Source organism: Engystomops pustulosus, chromosome 7 (assembly GCF_040894005.1).
Source record: "Engystomops pustulosus chromosome 7, aEngPut4.maternal, whole genome shotgun sequence".
Classification (NCBI taxonomy): Eukaryota; Metazoa; Chordata; class Amphibia; order Anura; family Leptodactylidae; genus Engystomops; species Engystomops pustulosus.
In genome coordinates this window covers 182,733,324-182,760,815 of record NC_092417.1, presented here as the reverse complement: position 1 = coordinate 182,760,815, position 27,492 = coordinate 182,733,324, and the positions used below count along the sequence as shown (strand labels likewise).

General features: G+C 45.3%; 1 protein-coding gene across 3 annotated transcripts; it reads right to left on the bottom strand.

Moving 5' to 3' along the window:
* Positions 1–11: 11 nt before the first annotated feature.
* On the bottom strand, positions 12–27,492 carry C7H11orf16 (chromosome 7 C11orf16 homolog). Of its 3 annotated transcripts, none has more exons than XM_072119144.1 (8): positions 17,367–17,474; positions 14,357–14,519; positions 14,021–14,249; positions 12,905–13,555; positions 12,362–12,537; positions 9,547–9,719; positions 7,623–7,872; positions 12–182 (listed from the first exon to the last, which is right to left on the bottom strand). In XM_072119144.1, exons 2-8 carry the CDS (start codon positions 14,465–14,467, stop codon positions 66–68), a joined length of 1,707 nt encoding a protein of 568 aa, XP_071975245.1. In that variant the 5' UTR covers positions 14,468–14,519; positions 17,367–17,474; the 3' UTR covers positions 12–65. The 3 variants fall into 3 exon arrangements, 2 of the variants coding, with proteins under 2 accessions (XP_071975245.1, XP_071975246.1); XM_072119145.1 differs by having other exon boundaries at positions 7,695–7,872; XR_011849128.1 differs by lacking the exons at positions 12–182; positions 7,623–7,872; positions 9,547–9,719; positions 12,362–12,537; positions 12,905–13,555 and adding exons at positions 17,910–18,560; positions 19,026–19,254; positions 19,362–19,524; positions 26,309–26,469; positions 26,576–27,492 and having other exon boundaries at positions 14,111–14,249; positions 17,367–17,542.

Genomic DNA, 27,492 nt, shown 5'->3' with positions numbered 1-27,492 from the left:
CCCCCCCCCCCCGGCTGGATGATTCCCTTTGTATAGGGGCTCTGGCTGTATAGTATATAGGGCTCTTAGGCCGGCACAGTCAGCTCTCTGTGGTGTCCGCTCCGTCCTTCTTGCTGTTCGGCTTGGAAGACTCTTTCTGCCACTTGTTTATAATGATCCTGAAATTTCCTCCTTTGCGCCTCCTGGAAACATAAAGACAGAAAGTAAAGCTAGAAGTCTGCACAGTGACCCCATATATATACCACATATATACCAACACACCCCGTGATGTATACACTGGAGCAGAGCATGCGCCACAAAGACGCTGAACCAGCAGAGAGCCGAGCACATGTGCAGCTTAGGTTGTGGCTGGAGTGTAAAGCTTGATAGGACCATGCAGACTGCAGCCAGTGCTATGTATTGTCTCTGGAGAGATGTGTAATCAGACCTCACACTGCTGTGCTCTGTGCTCTCTGCAGCCAGTGCTATGTATTGTCCCTGGAGAGATGTGTAATCAGACCTCACACTGCTGTGATCTGTGCTCTCTGCAGCCAGTGTTATGTATTGTCCCTGGAGAGATGTGTAATCAGACCTCACACTGCTGTGCTCTGTGCTCTCTGCAGCCAGTACTATGTATTGTCCCTGTAGAGATGTGTAATCAGACCTCACACTGCTGTGCTCTGTGCTCTCTGCAGCCAGTGTTATGTATTGTCCCTGGAGAGATGTGTAATCAGACCTCACACTGCTGTGCTCTGTGCTCTCTGCAGCCAGTGTTATGTATTGTCCCCGGAGAGATGTGTAATCAGACCTCACACTGCTGTGCTCTGTGCTCTCTGCAGCCAGTGTTATGTATTGTCCCTGGAGAGATGTGTAATCAGACCTCACACTGCTGTGCTCTGTGCTCTCTGCAGCCAGTGTTATGTACTGTCCCTGGAGAGATGTGTAATCATACCTCACACTGCTGTGCTCTGTGCTCTCTGCAGCCAGTGTTATATATTGTCCCTGGAGAGATGTGTAATCAGACCTCACACTGCTGTGCTCTGTGCTCTCTGCAGTCAGTGTTATGTACTGTCCCTGGAGAGATGTGTAATCAGACCTCACACTGCTGTGCTCTGTGCTCTCTGCAGCCAGTGTTATGTATTGTCCCTGGAGAGATGTGTAATCAGACCTCACACTGCTATGCTCTGTGCTCTCTGCAGCCAGTGTTATGTATTGTCCCTGGAGAGATGTGTTATCATACCTCACACTGCTGTGCACTGTGCTCTCTGCAGCCAGTGTTATGTATTATCCCTGGAGAGATGTGTAATCAGACCTCACACTACTGTGCTCTGTGCTCTCTGCAGCCAGTGTTATGTATTGTCCCTGGAGATATGTGTAATCAGACCTCACACTGCTGTGCTCTGTGCTCTCTGCAGCCAGTGCTATGTATTGTCCCTGCAGAGATGTGTAATCAGACCTCACACTGCTGTGCTCTGTGCTCTCTGCAGCCAGTGTTATGTATTATCCCTGGAGAGATGTGTAATCAGACCTCACACTACTGTGCTCTGTGCTCTCTGCAGCCAGTGTTATGTATTGTCCCTGGAGATATGTGTAATCAGACCTCACACTGCTGTGCTCTGTGCTCTCTGCAGCCAGTGCTATGTATTGTCCCTGCAGAGATGTGTAATCAGACCTCACACTGCTGTGCTCTGTGCTCTCTGCAGCCAGTGTTATGTATTGTCCCTGGAGAGATGTGTTATCATACCTCACACTGCTGTGCTCTGTGCTCTCTGCAGCCAGTGTTATGTATTGTCCCTGGAGAGATGTGTAATCAGACCTCACACTGCTGTGCTCTGTGCTCTCTGCAGCCAGTGTTATGATAACACATCTCTCCAGGGACCATACATAACACTGGCTGCAGAGAGCACAGAGCACAGCAGTGTGAGGTATGATAACACATCTCTCCAGGGACAATACATACCTCACACTGCTGTGCTCTGTGCTCTCTGCAGCCAGTGTTATGTATGGTCCCTGGAGAGATGTGTAATCAGACCTCACACTGCTGTGCTCTGTGCTCTCTGCAGCCAGTGTTATGTACTGTCCCTGGAGAGATGTGTAATCAGACCTCACACTGCTGTTCTCTGTGCTCTCTGCAGCCAGTGTTATGTATTGTCCCTGGAGAGATGGGTAATCAGACCTCACACTGCTGTGCTCTGTGCTCTCTGCAGCCAGTGTTATGTACTGTCCCTGGAGAGATGTGTAATCAGACCTCACACTGCTGTGCTCTGTGCTCTCTGCAGCCAGTGTTATGTATTGTCCCTGGAGAGATGTGTAATCAGACCTCACACTGCTGTGCTCTGTGCTCTCTGCAGCCAGTGTTATGTATGGTCCCTGGAGAGATGTGTAATCAGACCTCACACTGCTGTGCTCTCTGCAGCCAGTGTTATGTACTGTCCCTGGAGAGATGTGTAATCAGACCTCACACTGCTGTGCTCTGTGCTCTCTGCAGCCAGTGTTATGTATTGTCCCTGGAGAGATGTGTAATCAGACCTCACACTGCTGTGCTCTGTGCTCTCTGCAGCCAGTGTTATGTATGGTCCCTGGAGAGATGTGTAATCAGACCTCACACTGCTGTGCTCTCTGCAGCCAGTGTTATGTACTGTCCCTGGAGAGATGTGTAATCAGACCTCACACTGCTGTGCTCTGTGCTTTCTGCAGCCAGTGTTATGTATTGGTCCGTGGAGAGATGTCTAATCAGACCTCACACTGCTGTGTTCTGTGCTCTCTGCAGCCAGTGTTATGTATTGTCCCTGGAGAGATGTGCAATCAGACCTCACACTGCTGTGCTCTGTGCTCTCTGCAGCCAGTGTTATGTATTGTCCCTGGAGAGATGTGTAATCAGACCTCACACTGCTGTACTCTGTGCTCTCTGCAGCCAGTGTTATGTACTGTCCCTGGAGAGATGTGTAATCAGACCTCACACTGCTGTGCTCTGTGCTCTCTGCAACCAGTGTTATGTACTGTCCCTGGAGAGATGTGTAATCAGACCTCACACTGCTGTGCTCTGTGCTCTCTGCAGCCAGTGTTATGTATTGTCCCTGGAGAGATGTGTAATCAGACCTCACACTGCTGTGCTCTGTGCTCTCTGCAGCCAGTGTTAAGTATTGTCCCTGGAGAGATGTGTAATCAGACCTCACACTGCTGTGCTCTGTGCTCTCTGCAGCCAGTGTTAAGTATTGTCCCTGGAGAGATGTGTAATCAGACCTCACACTGCTGTGCTCTGTGCTCTCTGCAGCCAGTGTTATGTATTGTCCCTGGAGAGATGTGTAATCAGATCTCACACTGCTGTGCTCTGTGCTCTCTGCAGCCAGTGTTATGTATTGTCCCTGGAGAGATGTGTAATCAGACCTCACACTGCTGTGCTCTGCAGCCAGTGTTATGTATTGTACCTGGAGAGATGTGTATCAGACCTCACACTGCTGTGCTCTGTGCTCTCTGCAGTCAGTGTTATGTACTGTCCCTTGAGAGATGTGTAATCATACCTCACACTGCTGTGCTCTGTGCTCTCTGCAGCCAGTGTTATGTATTGTCCCTGGAGAGATGTGTAATCAGACCTCACACTGCTGTGCTCTGTGCTCTCTGCAGCCAGTGTTATGTATTGTCCCTGGAGAGATGTGTAATCAGATCTCACACTGCTGTGCTCTGTGCTCTCTGCAGCCAGTGTTATGTATTGTCCCTGGAGAGATGTGTAATCAGACCTCACACTGCTGTGCTCTGTGCTCCCTGAAGCCAGTGTTATGTATTGTCCATGGAGAGATGTGTAATCAGACCTCACACTGCTGTGCTCTGTGCTCTCTGCAGCCAGTGTTATGTATTGTCCCTGGAGAGATGTGTAATCAGACCTCACACTGCTGTGCTCTGCAGCCAGTGTTATGTATTGTACCTGGAGAGATGTGTAATCAGACCTCACACTGCTGTGCTCTGTGCTCTCTGCAGTCAGTGTTATGTACTGTCCCTGGAGAGATGTGTAATCATACCTCACACTGCTGTGCTCTGTGCTCTCTGCAGCCAGTGTTATGTATTGTCCCTGGAGAGATGTGTAATCAGACCTCACACTGCTGTGCTCTGTGCTCTCTGCAGCCAGTGTTATGTATTGTCCCTGGAGAGATGTGTAATCAGATCTCACACTGCTGTGCTCTGTGCTCTCTTCAGCCAGTGTTATGTATTGTCCCTGGAGAGATGTGTAATCAGACCTCACACTGCTGTGCTCTGTGCTCCCTGCAGCCAGTGTTATGTATTGTCCATGGAGAGATGTGTAATCAGACCTCACACTGCTGTGCTCTGTGCTCCCTGCAGCCAGTGTTATGTATTGTCCATGGAGAGATGTGTAATCAGACCTCACACTGCTGTGCTCTGTGCTCTCTGCAGCCAGTGTTATGTACTGTCCCTGGAGAGATGTGTAATCAGACCTCACACTGCTGTGCTCTGTGCTCTCTGCAGCCAGTGTTATGTACTGTCCCTGGAGAGATGTGTAATCAGACCTCACACTGCTGTGCTCTGTGCTCTCTGCAGCCAGTGTTATGTATTGTCCATGGAGAGATGTGTAATCAGACCTCACACTGCTGTGCTCTGTGCTCTCTGCAGCCAGTGTTATGTATTGTCCCTGGAGAGATGTGTAATCAGACCTCACACTGCTGTGCTCTGTGCTCTCTGCAGCCAGTGTTATGTATTGTCCCTGGAGAGATGTGTAATCAGATCTCACACTGCTGTGCTCTGTGCTCTCTTCAGCCAGTGTTATGTATTGTCCCTGGAGAGATGTGTAATCAGACCTCACACTGCTGTGCTCTGTGCTCCCTGCAGCCAGTGTTATGTATTGTCCATGGAGAGATGTGTAATCAGACCTCACACTGCTGTGCTCTGTGCTCCCTGCAGCCAGTGTTATGTATTGTCCATGGAGAGATGTGTAATCAGACCTCACACTGCTGTGCTCTGTGCTCTCTGCAGCCAGTGTTATGTATTGTCCCTGGAGAGATGTGTAATCAGACCTCACACTGCTGTGCTCTGCAGCCAGTGTTATGTATTGTACCTGGAGAGATGTGTAATCAGACCTCACACTGCTGTGCTCTGTGCTCTCTGCAGTCAGTGTTATGTACTGTCCCTGGAGAGATGTGTAATCATACCTCACACTGCTGTGCTCTGTGCTCTCTGCAGCCAGTGTTATGTATTGTCCCTGGAGAGATGTGTAATCAGACCTCACACTGCTGTGCTCTGTGCTCTCTGCAGCCAGTGTTATGTATTGTCCCTGGAGAGATGTGTAATCAGATCTCACACTGCTGTGCTCTGTGCTCTCTTCAGCCAGTGTTATGTATTGTCCCTGGAGAGATGTGTAATCAGACCTCACACTGCTGTGCTCTGTGCTCCCTGCAGCCAGTGTTATGTATTGTCCATGGAGAGATGTGTAATCAGACCTCACACTGCTGTGCTCTGTGCTCCCTGCAGCCAGTGTTATGTATTGTCCATGGAGAGATGTGTAATCAGACCTCACACTGCTGTGCTCTGTGCTCTCTGCAGCCAGTGTTATGTACTGTCCCTGGAGAGATGTGTAATCAGACCTCACACTGCTGTGCTCTGTGCTCTCTGCAGCCAGTGTTATGTATTGTCCCTGGAGAGATGTGTAATCAGACCTCACACTGCTGTGCTCTGTGCTCTCTGCAGCCAGTGTTATGTATTGTCCCTGGAGAGATGTGTAATCAGGCCTCACACTGCTGTGCTCTGTGCTCTATGCAGCCAGTGTTATGTACTGTCCCTGGAGAGGTGTGTAATCAGACCTCACACTGCTGTGCTCTGTGCTCTCTGCAGCCAGTGTTATGTATTGTCCCTGGAGAGATGTGTAATCAGACCTCACACTGCTGTGCTCTGTGCTCTCTGCAGCCAGTGTTATGTATTGTCCCTGGAGAGATGTGTAATCAGATCTCACACTGCTGTGCTCTGTGCTCTCTGCAGCCAGTGTTATGTATTGTACCTGGAGAGATGTGTAATCAGACCTCACACTGCTGTGCTCTGTGCTCTCTGCAGCCAGTGTTATGTATTATCCCTGGAGAGATGTGTAATCAGACCTCACACTGCTGTGCTCTGTGCAGCCAGTGTTATGTATTGTCCCTGGAGAGATGTGTAATCAGACCTCACACTGCTGTGCTCTGTGCTCCCTGCAGCCAGTGTTATGTATTATCCCTGGAGAGGTGTGTAATCAGACCTCACACTGCTGTGCTCTGTGCTCTCTGCAGCCAGTGTTATGTATAGTCCCTGGAGAGATGTGTAATCAGACCTCACACTGCTGTGCTCTGTGCTCTCTGCATCCAGTGTTATGTATTGTCCCTGGAGAGATGGGTAATCAGACCTCACACTGCTGCGCTCTGTGCTCTCTGCAGCCAGTGTTATGCATTGTCCCTGGAGAGGTGTGTAATCAGACCTCACACTGCTGTGCTCTGTGCTCTCTGCAGCCAGTGTTATGTACTGTCCCTGGAGAGATGTGTAATCAGACCTCACACTGCTGTGCTCTGTGCTCTCTGCAGCCAGTGTTATGTACTGTCCCTGGAGAGATGTGTAATCAGACCTCACACTGCTGTGCTCTGTGCTCTCTGCAGCCAGTGTTATGTATTGTCCCTGGAGAGATGTGTAATCAGACCTCACACTGCTGTGCTCTGTGCTCTCTGCAGCCAGTGTTATGTATTGTCCCTGGAGAGATGTGTAATCAGACCTCACACTGCTGTGCTCTGTGCTCTCTGCAGCCAGTGTTATGTACTGTCCCTGGAGAGATGTGTAATCAGACCTCACACTGCTGTGCTCTGTGCTCTCTGCAGCCAGTGTTATGCATTGTCCCTGGAGAGGTGTGTAATCAGACCTTTGTGTGTGTTGTTAGTAGCAGCAGGACTGTGTGTGGATTCCTATGAGCACTGCATGCTGGGTATAGTAAGAGGTTCTGGCCTCTCATATCCGGAGGGGAGTTCTGTTGTGAAGTCCCCTCCTCCCTGATTTGTCTCTCGGGTCCTCGGCAGCAGGTCCTGGCACAGTCTCAGCTACTGCTAGGTACTATGGGTGCAGGGACTGAGCTTAGCTCTGCTTTTTTAGGGACTCCCTGGTGTCTGGATGTTCTTTCCACATCGGCTGTAGAACGGAAGCTCTTGGGTAGGGATTGGCCAAATCTCCTAATGTTATCCCGACATGGGACGTATATGGCGTCATGCATAGGATTGGGCTTTGGAGGAACATTCTGCGGTCATAATAACACCAATCTCTCTCCTCTACCACTCAATGCAGCCGCCAGGCTCATCTATCAGACCAAACGCTACACAGACGCCTCCAGTCACTGCACTGGTTTCCTGTCTCCTACCAAATACAGTATAAAATAATCACCCCCATCCACAAAGCTCTGCACAGTGCTGCACCTCCCTACCTCTCATCTCAGTCGCCCTTCCCGTGCTCTTCCATCTGCCAGTGATATTAGCACGTCTCCAGGACTTCTCCCGGGCTGCACCAATTCTCTGGAATGACCTTCCCAAGACTAATCAGACTAATAACCAACCTCCAAGGTCAGCTCACACCTGCTGACAGGAGCCCTTTCATATCTCTGCTTGCTGTCAGTGAATGCAGGTATTGTCCCTCACCATGTGGTTGCGTTCTCTCTGCTCGTTGGCCACACACTTGTCGTATTCCCTCTGGTCGATCCTCTCCCGGACCTTCCTCAGATGTCCGAGCCGCCGCTCTTCCTTCTTCTTCTCCTCGGTGGCCATGGTCTGGTGGCGGTCGCTGCGCTCCTCTTGTGTCGCCATCTTAGTTTTCATGACATTGATATTTCGGGCCTGAGCGTCCTTCAGCTTCTGCTCCTCGTTCTGCAGTCGCTGAAGGGTCTTCAACCTGTGGGAACATACAAAGACCTGTGTATAAGGATCATGTACACTGTATACAGGATCCCTGCACCTCTGTATAAGGATCATATACTGTGTATACAGGATCAGACCTGTGTATTATATACAAGACCTGTGTATAAGGATCAGACCTGTGTATTATATACAAGACCTGTGTATAAGGATCATGTACACTGTATACAGGATCCCTGCACCTCTGTATAAGGATCATATACTGTGTATTATATACAAGACCTGTGTATAAGGATCAGACCTGTGTATTATATACAAGACCTGTGTATAAGGATCAGACCTGTGTATTATATACAAGACCTGTGTACAAGGATCAGACCTGTGTATTATATACAAGACCTGTGTATAAGGATCAGACCTGTGTATTATATACAAGACCTGTGTATAAGGATCAGACCTGTGTATTATATACAAGACCTGTGTATAAGGATCAGACCTGTGTATTATATACAAGACCTGTGTATAAGGATCAGACCTGTGTATTATATACAAAACCTGTGTATAAGGATCAGACCTGTGTATTATATACAAGACCTGTGTATAAGGATCAGACCTGTGTATTATATACAAGACCTGTGTATAAGGATCAGACCTGTGTATTATATACAAGACCTGTGTATAAGGATCAGACCTGTGTATTATATACAAGACCTGTGTATAAGGATCAGACCTGTGTATTATATACAAGACCTGTGTATAAGGATCAGAACTGTGTATTATATACAAGACCTGTGTATAAGGATCAGACCTGTGTATAAGGATCAGACCTGTGTATAAGGATCAGACCTGTGTATAAGGATCAGACCTGTGTATAAGGATCAGACCTGTGTATAAGGATCAGACCTGTGTATAAGGATCAGACCTGTGTATAAGGATCAGACCTGTGTATTATATAAAAGACCTGTGTATAAGGATCAGACCTGTGTATAAGGATCAGACCTGTGTATTATATACAAGACCTGTGTATACAGGATCAGACCTGTGTATTATATACAAGACCTGTGTATAAGGATCAGACCTGTGTATTATATACAAGACCTGTGTATAAGGATCAGACCTGTGTATTATATACAAGACCTGTGTATAAGGATCAGAACTGTGTATTATATACAAGACCTGTGTATAAGGATCAGACCTGTGTATAAGGATCAGACCTGTGTATAAGGATCAGACCTGTGTATAAGGATCAGACCTGTGTATAAGGATCAGACCTGTGTATAAGGATCAGACCTGTGTATAAGGATCAGACCTGTGTATAAGGATCTGACCTGTGTATTATATACATGACCTGTGTATAAGGATCTGTCTGTGTATTATATACAAGACCTGTGTATAAGGATCTGTCTGTGTATTATATACAAGACCTGTGTATTATCTACAAGACCTGTGTATTATATACAAGACCTGTGTATTATATACAAGACCTGTGTATAAGGATCAGACCTGTGTATTATATACATGACCTGTGTATAAGGATCTGTCTGTGTATTATATACAAGACCTGTGTATAAGGATCAGACCTGTGTATAAGGATCAGACCTGTGTATTATATACAAGACCTGTGTATTATATACAAGACCTGTGTATTATATACAAGACCTGTGTATAAGGATCAGACCTGTGTATAAGGATCTGTCTGTGTATTACACACCTATGAGCTTCCTGGCTGCCGCTGTATTTCTCTCCGGCTTCTTTCTCCCTCTTTTGTTCCCATTCCAGATGTTTGATTTTCTTCTGCTGCTGCCGATCCTCCGTCTCCTTCTTCTTCTGCAGCTTCACAACTTCTGACTCCCCGAGACGCTCAACAGCGGGAGACGCCTGGTCCTAAGAGAGAGATAGTAACCATAACATTCCTTTATAGGCGCCGCTGCTCTCTAGTGATGGATAGGCTGTATTCTCAGTGATGGCACCGCTGCTCTCTAGTGATGGATAGGCTGTATTCTCAGTGATGTCACCGCTGCTCTCTAGTGATGGATAGGCTGTATTCTCAGTGATGGCACCGCTGCTCTCTAGTGATGGATAGGCTGTATTCTCAGTGATGGCACCGCTGCTCTCTAGTGAGGGATAGGCTGTATTCTCAGTGATGGCACCGCTGCTCTCTAGTGATGGATAGGCTGTATTCTCAGTGATGGCACCGCTGCTCTCTAGTGATGGATAGGCTGTATTCTCAGTGATGGCACCGCTGCTCTCTAGTGATGGATAAGCTGTATTCTCAGTGATGGCACCGCTGCTCTCTAGTGATGGATAGGCTGTATTCTCAGTGATGGCACCGCTGCTCTCTAGTGATGGATAGGCTGTATTCTCAGTGATGGCACCGCTGCTCTCTAGTGATGGATAGGCTGTATTCTCAGTGATGGCACCGCTGCTCTCTAGTGATGGATAGGCTGTATTCTCAGTGATGGCACCGCTGCTCTCTAGTGATTGATAGGCTGTATTCTCAGTGATGGCACCGCTGCTCTCTAGTGATGGATAGGCTGTATTCTCAGTGATGACACCGCTGCTCTCTAGTGATGGATAGGCTGTATTCTCAGTGATGGCACCGCTGCTCTCTAGTGATGGATAGGCTGTATTCTCAGTGATGGCACCGCTGCTCTCTAGTGATGGATAGGCTGTATTCTCAGTGATGTCACCGCTGCTCTCTAGTGATGGATAGGCTGTATTCTCAGTGATGGCACCGCTGCTCTCTAGTGATGGATAGGCTGTATTCTCAGTGATGGCACCGCTGCTCTCTAGTGATGGATAGGCTGTATTCTCAGTGATGGCACCGCTGCTCTCTAGTGATGGATAGGCTTATTCTCAGTGATTGCACCGCTGCTCTCTAGTGATGGATAGGCTGTATTCTCAGTGATGGCACCGCTGCTCTCTAGTGATGGATAGGCTGTATTCTCAGTGATGGCACCGCTGCTCTCTAGTGATGGATAGGCTGTATTCTCAGTGATGGCACCGCTGCTCTCTAGTGATGGATAGGCTGTATTCTCAGTGATGGCACCGCTGCTCTCTAGTGATGGATAGGCTTATTCTCAGTGATTGCACCGCTGCTCTCTAGTGATGGATAGGCTGTATTCTCAGTGATGGCGCCGCTGCTCTCTAGTGATGGATAGGCTGTATTCTCAGTGATGGCACCGCTGCTCTCTAGTGATGGATAGGCTGTATTCTCAGTGATGGCACCGCTGCTCTCTAGTGATGGATAGCCTGTATTCTCAGAGATGGCACCGCTGCTCTCTAGTGATGGATAGGCTGTATTCTCAGAGATGGCACCGCTGCTCTCTAGTGATGGATAGGCTGTATTCTCAGTGATGACACCGCTGCTCTCTAGTGATGGATAGGCTGTATTCTCAGTGATGGCACCGCTGCTCTCTAGTGATGGATAGGCTGTATTCTCAGTGATGGCGCCGCTGCTCTCTAGTGATGGATAGGCTGTATTCTCAGTGATGGCACCGCTGCTCTCTAGTGATGGATAGGCTGTATTCTCAGTGATGTCACCGCTGCTCTCTAGTGATGGATAGGCTGTATTCTCAGAGATGGCACCGCTGCTCTCTAGTGATGGATAGGCTGTATTCTCAGTGATGGCGCCGCTGCTCTCTAGTGATGGATAGGCTGTATTCTCAGTGATGGCGCCGCTGCTCTCTAGTGATGGATAGGCTGTATTCTCAGTGATGACACCGCTGCTCTCTAGTGATGGATAGGCTGTATTCTCAGTGATGACACCGCTGCTTTCTAGTGATGGATAGGCTGTATTCTCAGTGATGGCACCGCTGCTCTCTAGTGATGGATAGGCTGTATTCTCAGAGATGGCACCGCTGCTCTCTAGTGATGGATAGGCTGTATTCTCAGTGATGGCGCCGCTGCTCTCTAGTGATGGATAGGCTGTATTCTCAGTGATGGCGCCGCTGCTCTCTAGTGATGGATAGGCTGTATTCTCAGTGATGACACCGCTGCTCTCTAGTGATGGATAGGCTGTATTCTCAGTGATGGCACCGCTGCTCTCTAGTGATGGATAGGCTGTATTCTCAGTGATGGCACCGCTGCTCTCTAGTGATGGATAGGCTGTATTCTCAGTGATGGCGCCGCTGCTCTCTAGTGATGGATAGGCTGTATTCTCAGTGATGGCACCGCTGCTCTCTAGTGATGGATAGGCTGTATTCTCAGTGATGGCACCGCTGCTCTCTAGTGATGGATAGGCTGTATTCTCAGTGATGGCACCGCTGCTCTCTAGTGATGGATAGGCTGTATTCTCAGTGATGACACCGCTGCTCTCTAGTGATGGATAGGCTGTATTCTCAGTGATGGCACCGCTGCTCTCTAGTGATGGATAGGCTGTATTCTCAGTGATGGCACCGCTGCTCTCTAGTGATGGATAGGCTGTATTCTCAGTGATGGCGCCGCTGCTCTCTAGTGATGGATAGGCTGTGGTAATGTCAGCGCCCGGTCGCTAATATACAGTATAATATTTCCTGATTACTTACTTTTAGGGAAGGATTGAAATCCGTATGCACCAGAACATCTCTCATAGTCAGGCGTCTGGATGGCGAGTCTGAAATGGTCTCGAATAAAGCGCTCTGATTGGATGCGCCGTACAGGTCAGACAGGGTGGCGACCTTTGACCCTGCAGTCGCTGATTTATTCTTTGATTTCATTATTCCTGTAGGAGACAGAGATATTTCTATAGAACATTCCGAGATGTCCCGGGGTCACAGTAACCGTTCATCTCTGCAGCTGATTCATTATATTTCAGGATCTCTGCTTGCTGAACTCCTGCTCACATTGTATGTTTTTTACCCTGACTATAAAACGAGTTCTCACAGTTGAGGGTTTGGTACAATGTATCAGTACAAGTCACTTTTGTTACATTGCATAGAGGACGCACCTCTACCTCTGGCCCTAAGGTGTTGCTACAATGTATCAGCGGAGGTAAATGGAAGCAGTAGTTTATCTTTTGGTAAATTGTACATTGTTACAAAGCCTCAGCAGTGGATGGAGGGACATGTTTATAGGGCGGGGGTCAGTACCTGGCTTGCGGTAGAAGGGCTCGGGTTGGCTCCTCTTCCAGTACTTCCATTCGGGCCGGTCACTGAGGTCCGTTTTGGTCTTCTCCCACAGACTGGAGTCGGTGTTGACGGCGCTGTCCACCATGGTGCTCTGCGTGGTCCTGGATAGACGGGTCTCATCATCACTCTCATCATCCGAGGACTCGTTGCCTTCGGTCTGGGAGGAGGATGATGAGTAGCGCCGCTCCCTGAGCCTCTCCGCCTTCATCTTCAGGGTTGAGATTAGTTCTTCGCCATTGGGTTCCTCCTTCCCCGGGACGTAGACCGTGGTCCTGGGTGATAGGGACCACCAGTCCTGGCACTTGGGGTCGTGGCAGCAGGTACATATGGAGTGTGTGGGGGAGCAGCAGTGGGGGAGGTGTGAGTGGGCGTGTCTGTGGATGTGGTGGGCGGAGCATGTGGTGATTGGCGCGGTGCTGCAGCGCTCACGGATCACGTACGTGCTGCTGCTTCCCGCGGTATCCTGCTCGTACAGGCGGCTGCTGATCGGGCGCTGAAGGCCGTCTACAATCCGGTGGTGAGCCGAGGGCGAGATCCACACCGCCAGCTTCAGCGCGACCGTAGATTTCTTCCCATTCCAAAAACGAATTGTCAGCTCTTCATCCTCCGCGGCTGCGGGAAATAATCAGAGATATTTGTGTGATGCTAAAAGATATCCATCTATCCTTTCCTGGGCTTCTGCTTCACTTACTCAGAATTCAACTTAAAACTAATACCAAATAGCTGAGGGTTTGTTACAGTGTATCACCGTGGATCTGTGAGCTGAGCACTTGAGCCACACCGATTAAATTTCAGCTTTGTTTCAATGTGTCGTTGCAGGACACAGACACAAGCCTCAGGTCTATGATGTCTAGCTCACAGATGATTGGCTGGAAAGAATACAGACAACTGTAGCAAACCCTCAGCTGTGATGTAGGTCTATAGAGAAGGATTTGTCTCAGCATAGGCTCTTATTGGTTTTACACTGTATAGGGTTAAGTGTCAGGCAGGTGGGGGCCCCTAGCAAATGCCCCCCAAGGTCCAATAAGTGAATGCAGCCCCGATGCATCTATAACCCACAGTGGCCGCGCCCGGTACCTCGTAGCGGATCTCTAGTCTCCAGGCCCAGGAGCACGGTCCCGGGTCCGTATCGAGTCGTCTGCGGTTCCCAAGGGGCGAGGACGTTGTCTCCGGGTACAATGCAGCGTCTCAGCGCCTCCTCGTACTGGATGATGTCACTCGCTCGCGTCTTCTGTAACATGGAGGGGAAGCGCTCGCCCCCCACACACGGCTCCCGAAACTCCACCAGGAACACCCCGGGCTCCTCCTGATGTGACGGAAAAATATCAAACATTTTAAAAACAAAATGAAGGAAATTTCAGGTGGAGCAGCAAATACATTAATGCACCAGAGACAACAGCGTCTGCACCCTACCTCATCCCTCACCGCTCCCACATAGTAGAAGCCGTCAGCATCTCTCCTCGCCAGCACTGTCCCCCGTCTAATGATTGATGTCACACATGGAAAGGAGGGGGACGCTGTCATCTGTCTACACGTCACCCTGGTGTAATGAGGATAGTGACCAGCAAGAGAGCAACTGCAGGAAGAAGAGTATAACTAGTATAATACTGCCCCCTATGTACAGGAATATAACTACTATAATACTGCCCCCCATGTACAAGAATATAACTACTATAATACTGCCTCCTATGTACAGGGATATAACTACTATAATACTGCCTCCTATGTACAGGGATATAACTACTATAATACTGCCCCCCATGTACAAGAATATAACTACTATAATACTGCCCCCTATGTACAGGAATATAACTACTATAATACTGCCCCCTATGTACAGGAATATAACTGCTATAATACTGCCCCCTATGTACAGGAATATAACTACTATAATACTGCCCCCTATGTACAAGAATATAACTACTATAATACTGCCCCCTATGTACAGGAATATAACTACTATAATACTGCCCCCTATGTACAGGAATATAACTACTATAATACTGCCCTCTATGTACAGGAATATAACTACTATAATACTGCCCCCCATGTACAGGAATATAACTACTATAATACTGCCCCCTATGTACAAGAATATAACTACTATAATACTGCCCCCTATGTACAGGAATATAACTACTATAATACTGCCCCCTATGTACAAGAATATAACTACTATAATACTGCCCCCTATGTACAGGAATATAACTACTATAATACTGCCCCCTATGTACAGGAATATAACTACTATAATACTGCCCCCTATGTACAGGAATATAACTACTATAATACTGCCCCCTATGTACAGGAATATAACTACTATAATACTGCCCCCTATGTACAGGAATATAACTACTATAATACTGCCCCCTATGTACAGGAATATAACTACTATAATACTGCCCCCTATGTACAGGAATATAACTACTATAATACTGCCCCCTATGTACAGGAATATAACTACTATAATACTGCCCCCTATGTACAGGAATATAACTACTATAATACTGCCCCCTATGTACAAGAATATAACTACTATAATACTGCCCCCTATGTACAGGAATATAACTACTATAATACTGCCCCCTATGTACAGGAATATAACTACTATAATACTGCTCCCTATGTACAGGAATATAACTACTATAATACTGCCCCCTATGTACAAGAATATAACTACTATAATACCGCCCCCTATGTACAGGAATATAACTACTATAATACCGCCCCCTATGTACAGGAATATAACTACTATAATACTGCCCCCTATGTACAGGAATATAACTACTATAATACCGCCCCCTATGTACAGGAATATAACTACTATAATACTGCTCCCTATGTACAGGAATATAACTACTATAATACTGCCCCCTATGTACAGGAATATAACTACTATAATACTGCCCCCTATGTACAGGAATATAACTACTATAATACCGCCCCCTATGTACAGGAATATAACTAGTATAATACTGCCCCCTATGTACAGGAATATAACTACTATAATACCGCCCCCTATGTACAGGAATATAACTACTATAATACCGCCCCCTATGTACAAGAATATAACTACTAAAATACTGCCCCCTATGTACAGGAATATAACTACTATAATACCGCCCCCTATGTACAAGAATATAACTACTAAAATACTGCCCCCTATGTACAAGAATATAACTACTATAATACTGCCCCCTATGTACAGGAATATAACTACTATAATACTGCCCCCTATGTACAGGAATATAACTACTATAATACTGCCCCCTATGTACAGGAATATAACTACTATAATACTGCCCCCTATGTACAGGGATATAACTACTATAATACTGCCCCCTATGTAGAGGAATATAACTACATAATACTGCCCCCTATGTACAAGAATATAACTACTATAATACTGCTCCCTATGTACAGGAATATAACTACTATAATACTGCCCCCTATGTACAGGAATATAACTACTATAATACTGCCCCTATGTACAAGAATATAACTACTATAATACTGCCCCCTATGTACAGGAATATAACTACTATAATACTGCTCCCTATGTACAGGAATATAACTACTATAATACTGCCCCCTATGTACAGGAATATAACTACTATAATACTGCCCCCTATGTACAGGAATATAACTACTATAATACTGCCCCCTATGTACAGGAATATAACTACTATAATACTGCCCCCTATGTACAAGAATATAACTACTATAATCCTGCCCTCTATGTACAGGAATATAACTACTATAATACTGCTCCCTATGTACAGGAATATAACTAGTATAATACTGCCCCCTATGTACAGGAATATAACTACTATAATACTACCCCCTATGTACAGGAATATAACTACTATAATACTGCCCCCTATGTACAGGAATATAACTAGTATAATACTGCCCCCTATGTACAGGAATATAACTACTATAATACTACCCCCTATGTACAGGAATATAACTACTATAATACTACCCCCTATGTACAGGAATATAACTACTATAATACTGCTCCCTATGTACAGGAATATAACTAGTATAATACTGCCCCCTATGTACAGGAATATAACTACTATAATACTGCCCCCTATGTACAAGAATATAACTACTGCTCTCTAGTGATGGATAGGCTGTATTCTCAGTGATGGTACCGCTGCTCTCTAGTGATGGATAGGCTGTATTCTCAGTGATGGCACCGCTGCTCTCTAGTGATGGATAGGCTGTATTCTCAGTGATGGCGCCGCTGCTCTCTAGTGACGGATAGGCTGTATTCTCAGTGATGGCACCGCTGCTCTCTAGTGATGGATAGGCTGTATTCTCAGTGATGGCGCCGCTGCTCTCTAGTGATGGATAGGCTGTGGTAATGTCAGCGCCCGGTCGCTAATATACAGTATAATATTTCCTGATTACTTACTTTTAGGGAAGGATTGAAATCCGTATGCACCAGAACATCTCTCATAGTCAGGCGTCTGGATGGCGAGTCTGAAATGGTCTCGAATAAAGCGCTCTGATTGGATGCGCCGTACAGGTCAGACAGGGTGGCGACCTTTGACCCTGCAGTCGCTGATTTATTCTTTGATTTCATTATTCCTGTAGGAGACAGAGATATTTCTATAGAACATTCCGAGATGTCCCGGGGTCACAGTAACCGTTCATCTCTGCAGCTGATTCATTATATTTCAGGATCTCTGCTTGCTGAACTCCTGCTCACATTGTATGTTTTTTACCCTGACTATAAAACGAGTTCTCACAGTTGAGGGTTTGGTACAATGTATCAGTACAAGTCACTTTTGTTACATTGCATAGAGGACGCACCTCTACCTCTGGCCCTAAGGTGTTGCTACAATGTATCAGCGGAGGTAAATGGAAGCAGTAGTTTATCTTTTGGTAAATTGTACATTGTTACAAAGCCTCAGCAGTGGATGGAGGGACATGTTTATAGGGCGGGGGTCAGTACCTGGCTTGCGGTAGAAGGGCTCGGGTTGGCTCCTCTTCCAGTACTTCCATTCGGGCCGGTCACTGAGGTCCGTTTTGGTCTTCTCCCACAGACTGGAGTCGGTGTTGACGGCGCTGTCCACCATGGTGCTCTGCGTGGTCCTGGATAGACGGGTCTCATCATCACTCTCATCATCCGAGGACTCGTTGCCTTCGGTCTGGGAGGAGGATGATGAGTAGCGCCGCTCCCTGAGCCTCTCCGCCTTCATCTTCAGGGTTGAGATTAGTTCTTCGCCATTGGGTTCCTCCTTCCCCGGGACGTAGACCGTGGTCCTGGGTGATAGGGACCACCAGTCCTGGCACTTGGGGTCGTGGCAGCAGGTACATATGGAGTGTGTGGGGGAGCAGCAGTGGGGGAGGTGTGAGTGGGCGTGTCTGTGGATGTGGTGGGCGGAGCATGTGGTGATTGGCGCGGTGCTGCAGCGCTCACGGATCACGTACGTGCTGCTGCTTCCCGCGGTATCCTGCTCGTACAGGCGGCTGCTGATCGGGCGCTGAAGGCCGTCTACAATCCGGTGGTGAGCCGAGGGCGAGATCCACACCGCCAGCTTCAGCGCGACCGTAGATTTCTTCCCATTCCAAAAACGAATTGTCAGCTCTTCATCCTCCGCGGCTGCGGGAAATAATCAGAGATATTTGTGTGATGCTAAAAGATATCCATCTATCCTTTCCTGGGCTTCTGCTTCACTTACTCAGAATTCAACTTAAAACTAATACCAAATAGCTGAGGGTTTGTTACAGTGTATCACCGTGGATCTGTGAGCTGAGCACTTGAGCCACACCGATTAAATTTCAGCTTTGTTTCAATGTGTCGTTGCAGGACACAGACACAAGCCTCAGGTCTATGATGTCTAGCTCACAGATGATTGGCTGGAAAGAATACAGACAACTGTAGCAAACCCTCAGCTGTGATGTAGGTCTATAGAGAAGGATTTGTCTCAGCATAGGCTCTTATTGGTTTTACACTGTATAGGGTTAAGTGTCAGGCAGGTGGGGGCCCCTAGCAAATGCCCCCCAAGGTCCAATAAGTGAATGCAGCCCCGATGCATCTATAACCCACAGTGGCCGCGCCCGGTACCTCGTAGCGGATCTCTAGTCTCCAGGCCCAGGAGCACGGTCCCGGGTCCGTATCGAGTCGTCTGCGGTTCCCAAGGGGCGAGGACGTTGTCTCCGGGTACAATGCAGCGTCTCAGCGCCTCCTCGTACTGGATGATGTCACTCGCTCGCGTCTTCTGTAACATGGAGGGGAAGCGCTCGCCCCCCACACACGGCTCCCGAAACTCCACCAGGAACACCCCGGGCTCCTCCTGATGTGACGGAAAAATATCAAACATTTTAAAAACAAAATGAAGGAAATTTCAGGTGGAGCAGCAAATACATTAATGCACCAGAGACAACAGCGTCTGCACCCTACCTCATCCCTCACCGCTCCCACATAGTAGAAGCCGTCAGCATCTCTCCTCGCCAGCACTGTCCCCCGTCTAATGATTGATGTCACACATGGAAAGGAGGGGGACGCTGTCATCTGTCTACACGTCACCCTGGTGTAATGAGGATAGTGACCAGCAAGAGAGCAACTGCAGGAAGAAGAGTATAACTAGTATAATACTGCCCCCTATGTACAGGAATATAACTACTATAATACTGCCCCCCATGTACAAGAATATAACTACTATAATACTGCCTCCTATGTACAGGGATATAACTACTATAATACTGCCTCCTATGTACAGGGATATAACTACTATAATACTGCCCCCCATGTACAAGAATATAACTACTATAATACTGCCCCCTATGTACAGGAATATAACTACTATAATACTGCCCCCTATGTACAGGAATATAACTGCTATAATACTGCCCCCTATGTACAGGAATATAACTACTATAATACTGCCCCCTATGTACAAGAATATAACTACTATAATACTGCCCCCTATGTACAGGAATATAACTACTATAATACTGCCCCCTATGTACAGGAATATAACTACTATAATACTGCCCTCTATGTACAGGAATATAACTACTATAATACTGCCCCCCATGTACAGGAATATAACTACTATAATACTGCCCCCTATGTACAAGAATATAACTACTATAATACTGCCCCCTATGTACAGGAATATAACTACTATAATACTGCCCCCTATGTACAAGAATATAACTACTATAATACTGCCCCCTATGTACAGGAATATAACTACTATAATACTGCCCCCTATGTACAGGAATATAACTACTATAATACTGCCCCCTATGTACAGGAATATAACTACTATAATACTGCCCCCTATGTACAGGAATATAACTACTATAATACTGCCCCCTATGTACAGGAATATAACTACTATAATACTGCCCCCTATGTACAGGAATATAACTACTATAATACTGCCCCCTATGTACAGGAATATAACTACTATAATACTGCCCCCTATGTACAGGAATATAACTACTATAATACTGCCCCCTATGTACAGGAATATAACTACTATAATACTGCCCCCTATGTACAAGAATATAACTACTATAATACTGCCCCCTATGTACAGGAATATAACTACTATAATACTGCCCCCTATGTACAGGAATATAACTACTATAATACTGCTCCCTATGTACAGGAATATAACTACTATAATACTGCCCCCTATGTACAAGAATATAACTACTATAATACCGCCCCCTATGTACAGGAATATAACTACTATAATACCGCCCCCTATGTACAGGAATATAACTACTATAATACTGCCCCCTATGTACAGGAATATAACTACTATAATACCGCCCCCTATGTACAGGAATATAACTACTATAATACTGCTCCCTATGTACAGGAATATAACTACTATAATACTGCCCCCTATGTACAGGAATATAACTACTATAATACTGCCCCCTATGTACAGGAATATAACTACTATAATACCGCCCCCTATGTACAGGAATATAACTAGTATAATACTGCCCCCTATGTACAGGAATATAACTACTATAATACCGCCCCCTATGTACAGGAATATAACTACTATAATACCGCCCCCTATGTACAAGAATATAACTACTAAAATACTGCCCCCTATGTACAGGAATATAACTACTATAATACCGCCCCCTATGTACAAGAATATAACTACTAAAATACTGCCCCCTATGTACAAGAATATAACTACTATAATACTGCCCCCTATGTACAGGAATATAACTACTATAATACTGCCCCCTATGTACAGGAATATAACTACTATAATACTGCCCCCTATGTACAGGAATATAACTACTATAATACTGCCCCCTATGTACAGGGATATAACTACTATAATACTGCCCCCTATGTAGAGGAATATAACTACATAATACTGCCCCCTATGTACAAGAATATAACTACTATAATACTGCTCCCTATGTACAGGAATATAACTACTATAATACTGCCCCCTATGTACAGGAATATAACTACTATAATACTGCCCCTATGTACAAGAATATAACTACTATAATACTGCCCCCTATGTACAGGAATATAACTACTATAATACTGCTCCCTATGTACAGGAATATAACTACTATAATACTGCCCCCTATGTACAGGAATATAACTACTATAATACTGCCCCCTATGTACAGGAATATAACTACTATAATACTGCCCCCTATGTACAGGAATATAACTACTATAATACTGCCCCCTATGTACAAGAATATAACTACTATAATCCTGCCCTCTATGTACAGGAATATAACTACTATAATACTGCTCCCTATGTACAGGAATATAACTAGTATAATACTGCCCCCTATGTACAGGAATATAACTACTATAATACTACCCCCTATGTACAGGAATATAACTACTATAATACTGCCCCCTATGTACAGGAATATAACTAGTATAATACTGCCCCCTATGTACAGGAATATAACTACTATAATACTACCCCCTATGTACAGGAATATAACTACTATAATACTACCCCCTATGTACAGGAATATAACTACTATAATACTGCTCCCTATGTACAGGAATATAACTAGTATAATACTGCCCCCTATGTACAGGAATATAACTACTATAATACTGCCCCCTATGTACAAGAATATAACTACTATAATACTGCTCCCTATGTACAGGAATATAACTACTATAATACTGCCCTCTATGTAGAAGAATATAACTACTATAATGCTGCCCCCTATGTACAGGAATATAACTACTATAATACTGCCCCTATGTACAGGAATATAACTACTATAATACTGCCCCCTATGTACAGGAATATAACTACTATAATACTGCCCCCTATGTACAGGAATATAACTACTATAATACTGCCCCCTATGTACAGGAATATAACTACTATAATACCGCCCCCTATGTACAGGAATATAACTACTATAATACCGCCCCCTATGTACAGGAATATAACTACTATAATACTGCCGCCTATGTACAGGAATATAACTACTATATTACTGCCCCCTATGTACAGGAATATAACTACTATAATACTGCCCCCTATGTACAGGAATATAACTACTATAATACTGCCCCCTATGTACAGGAATATAACTACTATAATACTGCCCCCTATGTACAAGAATATAACTACTATAATACTGCCCCCTATGTACAGGAATATAACTACTATAATACTGCCCCCTATGTACAGGAATATAACTACTATAATACTGCCCCCTATGTACAAGAATATAACTACTATAATACTGCCCCCTATGTACAGGAATATAACTACTATAATACCCCCCCTATGTACAGGAATATAACTACTATAATACCGCCCCCTATGTACAGGAATATAACTACTATAATACTGCCCCCTATGTACAGGAATATAACTACTATAATACTGCCCCCTATGTACAGGAATATAACTACTATAATACTGCCCCCTATGTACAGGAATATAACTACTATAATACTGCCCCCTATGTACAAGAATATAACTACTATAATACTGCCCCCTATGTACAGGAATATAACTACTATAATACTGCTCCCTATGTACAGGAATATAACTACTATAATACTGCCCCCTATGTACAAGAATATAACTAGTATAATACTGCCCCCTATGTACAAGAATATAACTACTATAATACTGCACCTATGTACAAGAATATAACTACTATAATACTGCCCCCTATGTACAGGAATATAACTACTATAATACCGCCCCCTATGTACAGGAATATAACTACTATAATACTGCCGCCTATGTACAGGAATATAACTACTATAATACTGCCCCCTATGTACAGGAATATAACTACTATAATACTGCTCCCTATGTACAGGAATATAACTACTATAATACTGCCCCCTATGTACAGGAATATAACTACTATAATACTGTCCCCTATATACAGGAATATCACTACTATAATACTGCCCCCTATGTACAAGAATATAACTACTATAATACTGCCCCCTATGTACAGGAATATAACTACTATAATACTGCCCCCTATGTACAGGAATATAACTACTATAATACTGCCCCCTATGTACAAGAATATAACTACTATAATACTGCCCCCTATGTACAGGAATATAACTACTATAATACTGCCCCCTATGTACAAGAATATAACTACTATAATACTGCTCCCTATGTACAAGAATATAACTACTATAATACTGCCCCCTATGTACAGGAATATAACTGCTATAATACTGCCCCTATGTACAGGAATATAACTACTATAATACTGCCCCCTATGTACAAGAATATAACTACTATAATACTGCCCCCTATGTACAAGAATATAACTACTATAATACTGCCCCCCTATGTACAGGAATATAACTACTATAATACTGCCCCCTATGTACAAGAATATAACTACTATAATACTGCCCCCTATGTACAAGAATATAACTACTATAATACTGCCCCCTATGTACAGGAATATAACTACTATAATACTGCCCCCTATGTACAGGAATATAACTACTATAATACTGCCCCCTATGTACAAGAATATAACTACTATTATACTGCCTCCTATGTACAGGAATATAACTACTATAATACTGCCTCCTATGTACAGGAATATAACTACTATAATACTGCCCCCTATGTACAGGAATATAACTACTATAATACTGCCCCCTATGTACAGGAATATAACTACTATAATACTGCCCCCTATGTACAGGAATATAACTACTATAATACTGCCCCCTATGTACAGGAATATAACTACTATAATACTGCCCCCTATGTACAAGAATATAACTACTATAATACTGCTCCCTATGTACAAGAATATAACTACTATAATACTGCCCCCTATGTACAGGAATATAACTGCTATAATACTGCCCCTATGTACAGGAATATAACTACTATAATACTGCCCCCCTATGTACAGGAATATAACTACTATAATACTGCCCCCTATGTACAAGAATATAACTACTATAATACTGCCCCCTATGTACAAGAATATAACTACTATAATACTGCCCCCTATGTACAGGAATATAACTACTATAATACTGCCCCCTATGTACAGGAATATAACTACTATAATACTGCCCCCTATGTACAAGAATATAACTACTATAATACTGCCTCCTATGTACAGGAATATAACTACTATAATACTGCCTCCTATGTACAGGAATATAACTACTATAATACTGCTCCCTATGTACAGGAATATAACTACTATAATACTGCCCCCTATGTACAGGAATATAACTACTATAATACTGCCCCCTATGTACAGGAATATAACTACTATAATACTGCCCCCTATGTACAAGAATATAACTACTATAATACTGCCCCCTATGTACAGGAATATAACTACTATAATACTGCTCCCTATGTACAGGAATATAACTACTATAATACTGCCCCCTATGTACAGGAATATAACTACTATAATACTGCCCCCTATGTACAGGAATATAACTACTATAATACTGCCCCCTATGTACAGGAATATAACTACTATAATACTGCCCCCTATGTACAGGAATATAACTACTATAATACTGCCCCCTATGTATAGGAATATAACTACTATAATACTGCCCCCTATGTACAGGATTATAACTAGTATAATACTGCCCCCTATGTACAAGAATATAACTACTATAATACTGCCCCCTATGTACAGGAATATAACTACTATAATACTGCCCCTTATGTACAGGAATATAACTACTATAATACTGCCCCCTATGTACAGGAATATATCTACTATAATACTGCCCCCTATGTACAGGAATATAACTACTATAATACCGCCCCCTATGTACAGGAATATAACTACTATAATACTGCCCCCTATGTACAGGAATATAACTACTATAATACTGCCCCCTATGTACAGGAATATAACTACTATAATACTGCCCCTATGTACAGGGATATAACTACTATAATACTGCCCCCTATGTACAGGAATATAACTACTATAATACTGCTCCCTATGTACAGGAATATAACTACTATACTACTGCCCCCTATGTACAAGAATATAACTACTATAATACTGCCCCCTATGTACAGGAATATAACTACTATAATACCGCCCCCTGTGTACAGGAATATAACTACTATAATACTGCTCCCTATGTACAGGAATATAACTACTATAATACTGCTCCCTATGTACAAGAATATATCTACTATAATACTGCCCCCTATGTACAAGAATATAACTACTATAATACTGCCCCCTATGTACAGGAATATAACTACTATAATACTGCCCCCTATGTACAGGAATATAACTACTATAATACTGCCCCTATGTACAGGAATATAACTACTATAATACTGCCCCCTATGTACAGGAATATAACTACTATAATACTGCCCCTATGTACAGGAATATAACTACTATAATACTGCCCCCTATGTACAGGAATATAACTACTATAATACTGCCCCCTATGTACAGGAATATAACTACTATAATACTGCCTCCTATGTACAGGAATATAACTACTATAATACTGCCTCCTATGTACAGGAATATAACTACTATAATACCGCCCCCTATGTACAGGAATATAACTACTATAATACCGCCCCCTATGTACAGGAATATAACTACTATAATACTGCCCCTATGTACAGGAATATAACTACTATAATACCGCCCCCTATGTACAGGAATATAACTACTATAATACTGCCCCCTATGGTGAAGGATATAACTACTATAATACTGCCCCTATGTACAGGGATATAACTACTATAATACTGCCCCCTATGGTGAAGGATATAACTACTATAATACTGCCCCCTATGTACAGGAATATAACTACTATAATACCGCCCCCTATGGTGAAGGATATAACTGTACCGGCTGTGGATGGCCTGGTGAGTGGTGATGCACTGGTGTCCTGTACAGGTGCACGCAGGCTCTGGATGTGTAAGTAGTCTGTGGCAGGTGAGTGCAGGGAGGGGGGAGGTGATGCTGCAGTACTTGTGGTCCAGGCACAGTGACCGCACACAGGGATCCATCTGTAACAGTGAGAATAAGATCGCTGATACACTGTAACAAATCTCGAGTTAACAGAACCCGCACATGTGACCCCTCCAGCCATGACCCACTCCCCCCAGCCCTCACCTCCTCGGGTCCTGTAGTGACCGGTGGTCCTCTCCTCGGGTCCTGTAGTGACCGGTGGTCCTCTCCTCGGGTCCTGTAGTGACCGCCGCTCCTCTCCTCGGCTCCTGTAGTGACCTCCGCTCCTCTCCTCGGGTCCTGTAGTGACCCCCTCTCCTCGGGTCCTGTAGTGACCCCCTCTCCTCGGCTCCTGTAGTGACCCCCTCTCCTCGGGTCCTGTAGTGACCCCCTCTCCTCGGCTCCTGTAGTGACCTCCGCTCCTCTCCTCGGGTCCTGTAGTGACCCCTCTCCTCGGCTCCTGTAGTGACCCCCTCTCCTTGGGTCCTGTAGTGACCCCCTCTCCTCTCTCTCCTCGGCTCCTGTAGTGACCCCCTCTCCTCGGCTCCTGTAGTGACCCCCTCTCCTCGGGTCCTGTAGTGACCCCCTCTCCTCGGGTCCTGTAGTGACCCCCTCTCCTCGGGTCCTGTAGTGACCTCCGCTCCTCTCCTCGGGTCCTGTAGTGACCCCCTCTCCTCGGGTCCTGTAGTGACCCCCTCTCCTCGGCTCCTGCAGTGACCCCCTCTCCTCGGCTCCTGCAGTGACCCCTCTCCTCGGCTCCTGTAGTGACCCCCTCTCCTCGGCTCCTGTAGTGACCCCCTCTCCTCGGCTCCTGTAGTGACCCCCTCTCCTCGGGTCCTGTAGTGACCCTCTCTCCTCGGGTCCTGTAGTGACCCCCTCTCCTCGGCTCCTGCAGTGACCCCTCTCCTCGGGTCCTGTAGTGACCCTCTCTCCTCGGGTCCTGTAGTGACCCCCTCTCCTCGGCTCCTGTAGTGACCCCCTCTCCTCGGCTCCTGTAGTGACCCCCTCTCCTCGGCTCCTGTAGTGACCCCCTCTCCTCGGCTCCTGTAGTGACCCCCTCTCCTCGGCTCCTGCAGTGATGT

Bases quoted from the DNA above. Each gene is read 5' to 3' on its own strand.
- C7H11orf16 (XM_072119144.1), bottom strand. From the start codon at position 14,467: ATGACAGCGTCCCCCTCCTTTCCATGTGTGACATCAATCATTAGACGG. The intron at 13,556-14,020 runs GTACCGGGCGCG...TATTTCCCGCAG, and splicing joins GACTAGAGATCCGCTACGAG to CCGCGGAGGATGAAGAGCTG. The intron at 7,873-9,546 runs GTGTGTAATACA...ATGTTCCCACAG, and splicing joins GGCAGCCAGGAAGCTCATAG to GTTGAAGACCCTTCAGCGAC.